This window comes from Miscanthus floridulus, chromosome 3 (assembly GCF_019320115.1).
Source record: "Miscanthus floridulus cultivar M001 chromosome 3, ASM1932011v1, whole genome shotgun sequence".
NCBI lineage: Eukaryota > Viridiplantae > Streptophyta > Magnoliopsida > Poales > Poaceae > Miscanthus > Miscanthus floridulus.
This window is the reverse complement of record NC_089582.1, coordinates 28,481,931-28,492,499: the sequence shown is the minus strand read 5'-3', so window position 1 is coordinate 28,492,499 and position 10,569 is coordinate 28,481,931. Positions and strand designations below refer to the sequence as shown.

At 43.1% G+C, this 10,569-nt stretch overlaps 2 protein-coding genes across 2 annotated transcripts; both read right to left on the bottom strand.

Annotated features, from left to right (window-relative positions):
- Positions 1-4,771: 4,771 nt before the first annotated feature.
- On the bottom strand, positions 4,772-9,612 carry LOC136545316 (disease resistance protein Pik-2-like). The gene is made up of 2 exons (XM_066537341.1): positions 9,200-9,612; positions 4,772-6,391 (listed from the first exon to the last, which is right to left on the bottom strand). The coding sequence occupies exons 1-2, from the start codon at positions 9,610-9,612 to the stop codon at positions 5,479-5,481; spliced, it is 1,326 nt and encodes a 441-aa protein (XP_066393438.1). The 3' UTR covers positions 4,772-5,478.
- A 17-nt stretch (positions 9,613-9,629) lies between these two features.
- LOC136543394 (probable disease resistance protein RXW24L) lies at positions 9,630-10,001 on the bottom strand. The gene has a single exon (XM_066535854.1). It carries the CDS (start codon positions 9,999-10,001, stop codon positions 9,630-9,632), a length of 372 nt encoding a protein of 123 aa, XP_066391951.1.
- Between the last annotated feature and the right edge of the window lie 568 nt (positions 10,002-10,569).

The window sequence follows — 10,569 nt, the reverse complement described above, 5'->3', positions numbered from 1 at the left end:
CTTCTTACTTTCTTGATGGTTATTTCAAACTCATTGTGAATGCCTTTCACAAAAGATTTGAAGGTTGCAAACACATCACTGTTATCAACAAGAAAAAACACCCATGTGTATCTAGTGAAATCATCCACAATCACAAATCCATACTTGTTTTCACCGATGCTAGTGTATGTGGTTGGTCCAAACAAGTCCATATGCATCAATTCAAATGCCTTAGATGTGCTCATTATGCTCTTCTTAGGATGTGTGTTACCAACTTGCTTTCTGGCTTGACATGCACTACATAGCTTATCATTTTCAAATATGACATCTTTCAAGCCTCTAACCAAGTCATGTTTAACCAACTTGTTCAATTGTTTCATTCCAACATGACCAAGCCTTCTATGCCATAACCAACCCAAGCTAGACTTAGTGATCAAACATGTTGATAATTGAGCTTCTCTAGCATTGAAATCAACTAAGTATAAATTCTCATATCTAAATCCTTTGAATATCAAGTTAGAGCCATCTACACTTATGATCTCTACATTATCCACACCAAATATGCACTTGAAACCAAGATCACACAATTGAGCTACCGACAATAGGTTGAAGTTCAAGCTCTCTACTGGTAGCACATTGGAAATGCTCAAATCATTGGATATTGCAATCTTACCAAGTCCTTTGACCTTGCCTTTGCCATTGTCACCAAATGTGATACTATCAATCACATTGCTCTTGTTCTCATTGATTGAATTGAACATTCTTGGATCACCGGTCATGTGTTGTGTGCACCCACTATCAAGCACCCAATGCCTTCCTCCGGCTTTATAATTGACTTACAAAAGAAAATCAATTTCTTTTAGGTACCCAAACTTGCTTGGGTGCTTGTAGGTTAGTCACCAAGATCTTTGGTACCCAAATGGCCTTCTTCTTTAGGCCCACAATTGGTGTACCAATGAACTTAGCCATCACAACATTGGCACCCTTGAAAAGCATGTAACAAGAATCAAATTTGATTGAGGATACATTATGTAGCTTGTTCTTGTTAGTTTTGCAATATTGCTCTACATGCCCAACTTGCTTGCATCTATTGCAAAAGCGACCATTGCCCTTCACAAAGCTAGCTTTGGGAGTGACAAAAGTCGCCTTGCCTTTCTTGGGGGTATAGCCTAATCCCTTTTTGTTGAGAGAAAACCTTTGTCTACCCAAACACTTTAGCAAGCGGGTATCTCCACCATAGGCATTGCCTAAGGCACGAGTGAGCTCATTCACCTCCTTCTTGAGGGTTTCATTTTCCACCATTAGTGATGTATCATTCACAGGTGGAGTGGTAATGGTAGTGCTACAAGAAGTATTAGTAGGAGCAACAATAATGGGTTCATGAAAAGATTCATCAATAAGATCACATGTTAGTCCCACATCACATGTTACTATCACTTGCTCCTTCTTGGCTTCCTCCTTCTTGACTTGCTCAATAAGAGAGGAGTGAGCCTTTTCAAGCTTAGAGTGAGCTTTGCCAAGCTTCTCATGAGCATCCATTAGCCCCTCATGAGTGGCATTGAGCTCATCAAAGGATTGCTTAAGAAATTTTACTCTCTTGCGCAATTCTTTGCACTCCTTTCTCTTCATCTCATTGCAAGCATGCACTTGCTCACACATGTCCAAGAGCTCCTCCTTGGAGTACTCCTCCTCATCATCATCACTCCTATAAGAATCACTTTCACATTCATAATCATCACTCTCATCATATTTTACCTTGGTAGGCTTTGCCATGAGGCAAGTCGATGGAGTGTCGAAGATGGAGAGCTTCTTGTTGATAGCAATGCTTGCTAATGCTCTCTTGAGATGTTTCTTGTCATCATCACTAGAGCTATCATCATCCGAAGAACCATCACTATCCCATGTGACCACATAGCCTCCACTCTTCTTCTTCTTTTGGAAGGTCATTCTCTTCTCCTTCTTTTCTTTCTTGTCCTTCTTGTGTTTGTTCTTCTCTTCTTCATCATTATCACTATTGTAAGGACAATTTGCTACTACATGACCGGGGCTCTTGCAATTGTAGCATCTTCTCACATATTCTTTGCTCTTTGTGTGATCTCTTCTCTTTCTTGCTCCATAGCCCTTCTTCTTCATGAACTTGCCCATCTTGCGCACAAAGAGAGCCATAGCCTCATCATCAATATCACTTAGATCCTCATCATCACTTGATTCTTTCTTGGACTCGCCCTTGTTCTTGTATGATGATGAACTAGCCTTGAATGCTACACTCTTCTTCTTTTTGTCCTCATCTTCCTTCTTGTCCTCCTTGTCATCCCCCTCCCTTTCCACACGGTATGTCTCTTGTGTCATGACTTCACCTAGTACTTGGTTGGGGGAGATCGTCTTCAATCCTCCTTTTATGGTTAGCAATCTCAACATTTCAAACCTTGGAGGTAGACTCATCAAGAACCGATAAGAGACATCATCATTCTTGATCTTTTCTCCCAAAGCCTTCAAATCATTGACAATGACTTGCAAACGATGGAACATCTCCGGTATGCTCTCATCATCTTTCATCTTGAAGCTTATCAACTTATCCTTGAGAATATATAACTTGGCACTCTTCACCTCCAGTGTGCCCTCATAGGTTTCCTCCAATCTCCTCCACACTTCATTTGCTCTTTCACAATCCTTGATTTGCTCAAACACCTTTGAATCAATGGCATTATATATGGTGTTGAGCGCCATTGTGTTGCATTGCTTGTTGGTCCTATCTTGGTTGGTGGGATTATCAGGATCAATGATAGCATAATCATTCTCCGTCACTTCCCATACTTGATCATTGATTGAACCCAAATACATCTTCATCTTTCTCTTCCAATAATCATAGCTTGTGCCATCAAAGAAAGGTGGTTTGCTTGCCCCCCACATGGTTGAACACAACTTGAGCCATAATTTGACACCGAGGTTGTTAAGCCTTTAATCAAACGGTGACCACGGCTCCGATATCACTTGAAAGGTCCTAATATGGCTAGAGGGGGGTGAATAGCCTATTTAAAAATCTACAAATCAACTAGAGCAATTTGATTAGTATGACAAATAGCGTAATGCAAACTTGCTCTAGCTCTACAAGGGTTGCAAGCCACCTATCCAATAATTCTAGTTGCAATGATTACTTAGGCACACAAACTTGCTATGTAACTATTCACTAAGAGCTCTCAATCTTGCTACTCTAAAGAGCTCAACTAGATGAATGTAAATAATAAAGCAAGCTCTCAATTCTAATTACACTAAAGAGCTTGTATCAACTAGTTTGCAAGAATGTAAATAAGTGAGTAGGGTGATTATACCGCCGTGTAGGGGATGAACCAATCACAAGATGAATATATAGCCAATCACTGGGAGAATGCCAAAGACAAGAGACAATCGATTTTCTCCCGAGGTTCACGTGCTTGCCAACACGCTATGTCCCCGTTGTGTCGACCAACACTTGGTGGTTCGACGGCTAAGAGGTGTTTCACAAACCTCGTCCACACGATAGGACACCGCAAGAACCGACCCACAAGTGAGGTAACTCAATGACACGAGCAATTTACTAGAGTTACCTTTCGGCACTCAGCCGGGGAAGGTACAACTTCCTTTACAATCACCAGAGATGGCCACGAATAATCACCAACTCGTGTCAATCCTCCACCGCTGCTCCAACCATCTAGGTGGTGGCAACCACCAAGAGAAACAAGCAAAATCCACAGCACAACACGAATGCCAAGTGCCTCTAGATGCAATCACTCGAGCAATGTACTTGGATTCTCTCCCAATCTCACAATGATGATGGATCAATGATGGAGATGAGTGGGAGTGCTTTTGCTAAGCTCACAAGGATGCTATGTCAATGAAAATGTGCAAGAGTGTGAGCTTCAACTGGCCATGGGGCTTAAATAGAAGCCCCCATGAAATAGAGCCGTTATACCCCTTCACTGGGCATAACGCGGGCTGACCAGATGCTCCGATCAGACTGACCGGACGCTGGCCCTCAGCGTTCGGTCGCCCGATGGACGCCACGCGTCACCAGCTTCAAATGCTGTTCGTCAGATTTCAACGGCTACGAAGCTGACCGGACGCTCCAACAAAACTGACCGGACACTGAACCCCCAGCGTCCGGTCGTTTACAGTAAGGGTCAAAATCCAGTTTTCTTCGACCGGACGCGTCCGGTCCACCTCGACCAGACACAGAGCAGCGTTCGATGCAATACCCTAAACACTGTGTCGCTAAGTCAGCTCGACCGGACGCAGTCTCCAGCGTCCGGTCAGATCGAGACCTACGCCCGGTCAGTGGATGATCAGCAGGGCTAACTCCACTTCACCTATATCTTCTTCACCCTTGTTCAAATGTGCTAACCATCAAGAGTATCACCTTGTGTACGTGTGTTAGCATATTTTCACAAACATTTTTAAGGGTGTTAGTGATCCACTAGATCCTAAATGCATATGCAATGAGTTAGAACATCTAGTGGTACTTTAACAACCGCATTTCGATACGAGTTTCACTCCTCTTAATAGTACGGTTATCTATCCGAAATGTGATCACACTCTCTAAGTGTCTTGATCACCAAAACAAAAATAGCTCCTATAATTTATACCTTTGCCTTGAGCCTTTTTGTTTTTCTCTTTCTTCTTTTCCAAGTTTGAGCATTTGATCATCACCATACAATCACCATTGTCATGATCTTCGTTATTGCTTCATCACTTGGAATAGTGCTACCTATCTCATAATCATTTAGATAAACTAGGTTAGCACTTAGGGTTTCATCAATTAACCAAAACCAAACTAGAGCTTTCAGTTGTAATCACAGTAGTAAAACTAACAAGATCTGTGAGTGACCCGATCTAGCTGGGCAATCCATTGGCAATGTCACCTGTGATCCAAAGGGTTGGTAGGTGATGGAGAAAGTTCAGTATCTTACCACCATCATCACTACTTCCATGTTGTCTGATACTGAGCCACCGGAGGGAGTGCATCTTACTTATGGACAGAGTAAGTTCTTTGAGAACATCCTCATCAATGGCCTTGTTGATGTCGATGGATATTTTTAACTCTTCCAGTTCCTCAAGTTCACCTACCTCTTGGGCAACTTTAGAGTCATTCCCAAGAGATACCCCACGCAGCACATGTAGAGCCGTCATTTTGTTTATTCCTCGGGGAATAGTCCAATAAGTTTCCCAAAGATTATCCTTGTTGCAGAACAGTATGTACTCGAGTTTCTCCAGCTTTGTGATTGTTTCTGGCAGCTTAGTAAGAAGCGTTTCAGCTAGATCAAGCGTCTGTAAATGCTCTAGATTCCCGATCTGCCTAGGCACCTTGCTTATGTTTGTGGCCCTCAAGCTTAGGAACCTAAGTAGGTACAGATTGCAGGCGTACCTTACATGCTTGTTTGTTACTCCCTCACAGTCTTCTAGGTCAAGCACCCTCAAGAGGACGAAGTTGCCTAGCATTTTTAGGAGCTTGTGTTGCCCATGGAGCTAGAACATGCTCAGTGATCGAACATGTTGTATGTTCAAATTATCCTCGCCTCGACGGCCTTCAACATTTCTCTTTGCTACAGAATCTACACTTTCTACGTCAGCATGGATGGAGAGGCGACGGATCTTGTCATACAACATCCCCTTATACTGCCCTCCATGCAGGCTAAGAAAGTTAGCTTCCAAGGACTTGGACACCATGACCTCAAGAAGCATGTCATGCACCCTGTATGTTTGCTCCGCCCAGGCATAACCACCCAAATGGCCTGCTTCTTTAATCATGTTCCTACTCAAGAGTTCGTCCAAGTAAGACTCTGCAACCTCCCGCATAGTCAACCCCCGCTTTTGATGAACCAATCCTTCGGCCATCCATCTGTTCAATAGTCGGTCCTTTCTGATCACATAGTCCTCTAGAAAAATGCTAAAGTACATCATGCAACCCTTGAGCTCATGTGGGAGGTGATTGTAGCTAAGTGTGACTATATGCTTCATCCCCTCAAGGGTAGGGTGGATCTCCATTTGAGAACCAAGTGATTTGCAGACTCTATCCCACTTATCTTTGCCTCCTGGTGATTTGTACCCTACCAAAACACTAGCAATGCTGATAATGGCCAATGGCAGCCCACCGCATTTTTTCAAGATGTCGCTCATTACATCTTCAAACTCCTTGGGGTAAGCGACATCCATGGAGCCAAACACTCTACTGACGAACAACTTCTTGGAGTCTTCCAGCTTGAGCGGTTGCATTTTATGAATGCAAAGGCCACTAAAACTAGCAGGACTGCATGCATTGGCCACTGTTTCTATCCGAGTGGTCAAGAGGATTCTACTGCCCTTGTTGTTCTCTGGTAGCTTGGATTGGATTGCCTCCCATGCTCGCACACTCCAAACATCATCAATCACTATGAGGTACCTGGTTTAAGCATAAGTAATATAGTTAGTTTAGCCATATATCCAGACGGCAATTTATGACCCCTCATGTGCCAAATGTATGAAAATGTTTATGTGCAGTCTCTTTATTTTTGCATAACAAGGTTACAAGAGTGGGAAGTGCAATTATTCTTATTTCTTATACTAGTCTATCAACTCATGCTCTATACATATTAGAAGAGTGGGAAGTGTTAGAAATTCATAGATAAGTTTAGGCCGCATCTATTCAAACTACTTGTATTTTTCCTCTCTAATTCTTCGTGTTCTAACACGGTATTTATATAGATACTTTCTTATCTTTTCCTAGTTGTGATAGATTTTAGTTTCCAATTATACTTACTATATACTTTTTAATACCCATTCATTGTTTTCCACATTCACTACTATAGAAAAGATTTTGCGAGACAGTGCCATTTTATTATCTGAGGCGGGCGGGCTGGACGGTCGCCTCCGTTAATAGGTGGCAGGGCCGCCGCCCGAGCACCCGCCTCTCGATTAATGCTCAACAGAGGCGAGCAGCATTAAGCATCCGCCTCTGTTAATCCATTAACCGAAGCGGGCAACTTAAGACGTCTTTCTCCGTTAATCGTTTATTTTTGGAGGCGGTCGTTTTTTCGGAGGTGGTCGTTCTAAGGGTCCGCCTTCGTAAATTGATTTACGGAGGCGGGTGCCTTAAGATGTATGCCTCGATTAATGATTGCAACAAAAAATAATTCATAACTTTTTTATATGAACTCGGATGAAGGCAAACTTTATATCAAAATTGTAGATCTCGACGAGATCTACAACTTTATAGTTGAAAAGTTTTTGAATTGAAACTGTTTAGGGTCCCAAAATATTGTTGTAAATGCACGGATTTTGAAAATTGAAATTTAAAATTATCAAATGATCTTGGATGTTGACATGGTCTATACAAAAGTTAAAGTTCTCAATAGAATCTACAACTTTGTAGTTGAAAAGTTTTTGATTTGAAGATATTTAGAGTCCCAAATACGTGTTCGAATGTTATCGATTTTGAAATTTAAAATTTAGAATTCCTAAACGATCTCAAATGTTCACATAGTTAATACCAAAGTTCTAGTGGCCGACCCAATCTACATGTTTGATATTGAAAAGTTTCTGTTTTAAAGTCATCTAGAGTCTCAAATATGTGTTTTTGAAATTCACATGTTTTGAGACTCAATTTTTAAAAATTTTCAAACTATCTCGGATGGAGATACATCCCACACCAAAGTTGTAGTACTTAACAAGATTTAAAACTTTGTAGTTAAAAGTTTTTCCATTTGAGTTCATTTAGTAGCCAAAGTATTCAATATAAGATTACAAAATATTGATATAAAATAATAACATATTATATATAGACATGAATTAGTGTGTGGTTCAGTGGTAGAGACGTGGTAGTGTTGAGCGCCAAGTTGTGGGTTTAACTCTCCAAAGTTGCAAGTTTTTTTGTTTTTTGGATTTTCTGGAGAACATTAATGGAGGTCCGTTAATTGATTTCGCCTGAGGTGGGCAAAGCAACCGCCTCCGTTAATCTGCATTAACGAAGGCTTTTGATTGGAAGTGGTTGCAATGCCCATCTCCGTTAATCAATTCCGCCCGCCTCTACCAAGTTTTCTATAGTAGTGATTGCCACACGTCTCTATGTGTATTTGACATATACTTAGCTAAAACCTTAGTTTCAACTAATATGCTTGACCTAGAAATAGATATGTGACCATTGTTTCTTATACAAATATGTATACAAGGTCATGTTTGTCACGACTTCAACTCCTTGCTATAGTGCGTCGAGAAACCAGAGCTGGTGAAGCAAAAAATACGGTTTTTAGTTTATTTTGATAAGAAAGATAAAATAACTTTTTGCTACATGGCCCAAGGAGGAGCTAGAGCCAAGCCGGCCAGAGCTTCACCAAATGGGACCTTGGTGCGAATGGTGACTGACATCATGATTGTATTACTTAAGTTAGTTTGTTTCTATATTTAAGAAGTCAGAGGTGGATATTGTATAAGCACATATATTAGTACTTTGGTATTTTATAAATGATAGATGTAGGTAGATGCAAATTTAGACAATTACTTTATGTTATTTTTCATAACCTGGACTAGAGGTTCCCTCATGCAAAAGCCTACGGCTCTGGCCGTTGGGCAGATGACTTTAGTCCCGATTGGTTGCCCCAATCGGGACTAATCCTATCTTTGGTCCCGGGCCCAAATATGGCCCAGACTAAAGCCAAAAACCGATCCAAATGAAAAGTTTGTTCTCTACTAGTATAACGACATTACTATAGGTTACTTTAGGTTATTTACAACAATGGTTGGGCTGGTGATTTAAATGCAAATTTATGAGCCTATACTTTCATAGTGGCATAGATGCATGGTTAGTTAGGATGAAGATTAAGGGCTTGCCTTATATTATTTTCACAATGTCAGATGCGGTAATTAGAAAAACAGAATAGATCCAATAGTGACAATCATTACGGGCGTTGTACTTCTAATTAGGGTTAATGTGAACTTGTTAAAGGAAGACTATAATAGTAATAGATAGTGTAAATATGGTATCATTAGAACTACCATGGTCCGTGTGAAGTCACTTTTATCATTAGATAGTGTAAATTGGAAGCTCCTTTAATTTAGAGGCGCACGTAACAAAAACTATGTGTTTCCTCCGTTTTAAATTATAAGTTGTTTTGACTTTTTTGATACGTGTCATACAAAATGGATGATAAAAAAATCAAAGTACGTAAGAAAGCCAAAGCATCGTATAATTTCGAGCAGAGGAGTACAGTAGTACCTTTTGTCCACGAGAAGCTCCTCGAGTGTTTTGGCTAGCCCGTTGTCATCCAGGTCGTCGATTGCACCCAGGGCAGCCTCTTCCTTGACGCCCCTGTCGTCAGCTGTTTCGGGCTTCACGACCTGCCGAAGAAGGTTCGTGAGCAACACCTTGAGGTCCCTGCTCGGCTCGAACGCCTGAGACACGGGCACCATCCCCTGCCACGGGAATTTCGCTTCTAGCCGCCGGCACACCTCCTTGGCCAGCGTCGTCTTGCCAAGGCCGCCGAACCCCACGATGGAGAAAACGGCCTTGCCTTCACCCTCGTCGCCAACCGGCGCCTTCAGCCGTGCAGCCAGTTTATCAGCCTGATCCGCGATGCCGACCAGTCGGTGGCGGCGGTCGGCGTCGTTAGCTGGAGGGGACACTGTCATGGGGGCGGTCGGCGTCGTTAGCTGATGGCGAGGGTGCGGGCGCGAAGGGCTCTGATCTCACAGGCGAGGCGGCGGCGAGACGGGAGCGTCCCAAGCAGGCGTCCCAGCCAGGCGCGCACGCCGTCGGTGGGCCGGGACCTGATGCGCAGGGTGTAAAGGTCGATGCAGTCCTCCGCGTCGTAGGCAACCTCGCCCAGCTGCCTCATGCACACCTGCAGGAAGCGGTCCACGGCCCCATCCTCTGCCTCGGACTGCATGATGAGGAGAGCATTGATGGCGTCCAGCTCGTCCCGCAGCTCAACAACTTGGCCGCCGACGCCACTGAGCTGCTGGTACTCTGAACTCAGCAGCTGCCCGGCGTTGCTCAGCAAGGTTTGGGCGCCCTCCATAGCCCTCTCTCTCCCCGTGTCCGTGTAATGTAACAAGAAAAGAGAAGAAGCGCTCAGCAGAGAAGCAGAGTGCCGCACAGCCGTCGGTTCAGTTGGGGTTGGGGAGAGATTTATGCTGCTGGTCTGGACACTGGAGGAGTAGTGGAGGTCACGGTCTCAGAGCTCGACCCCACGGAACCAAGAAATCGGGATGAACTTCGCAAGACAAGACCGCGTGGGCGTGGCGTGCACGTCCCCGCATGGCGGCCGCGACTGGGGAAGGTGCCTCGAGCTCTGTGCCAAACGCCATGTGCGGCGCCTCGTTGATGAGGCTCTGTCACGTGAAACCGAATCTCGAGAGCATCTACACCAATGTAGGCCTTGAAACCGAATCTCGAGAGCATCTACACCGAGGGCCTTGTTTAGATCGTAAGTTTTTTCACTCTCTCTGTCACATCAAATCTTTGACACGTGCATGGAGTATTAAATATAGATAAAAAATAACTAATTACATTGTAAATTACGAGACGAATCTTTTGAGCCTAGTTAGGCCATAATTGGACAATAATTATCAAATATAAACGAAAAT

Excerpts from the sequence above, each read along its gene's own strand:
- LOC136543394 (XM_066535854.1), bottom strand. The coding sequence starts at position 10,001 with ATGGAGGGCGCCCAAACCTTGCTGAGCAACGCCGGGCAGCTGCTGAGT.
- LOC136545316 (XM_066537341.1), bottom strand. The coding sequence starts at position 9,612 with ATGACAGTGTCCCCTCCAGCTAACGACGCCGACCGCCGCCACCGACTG. Across the intron at positions 6,392-9,199 it reads GAGCTTCTCGTGGACAAAAG|GTACCTCATAGTGATTGATG; the intron begins GTACTACTGTAC and ends TGCTTAAACCAG.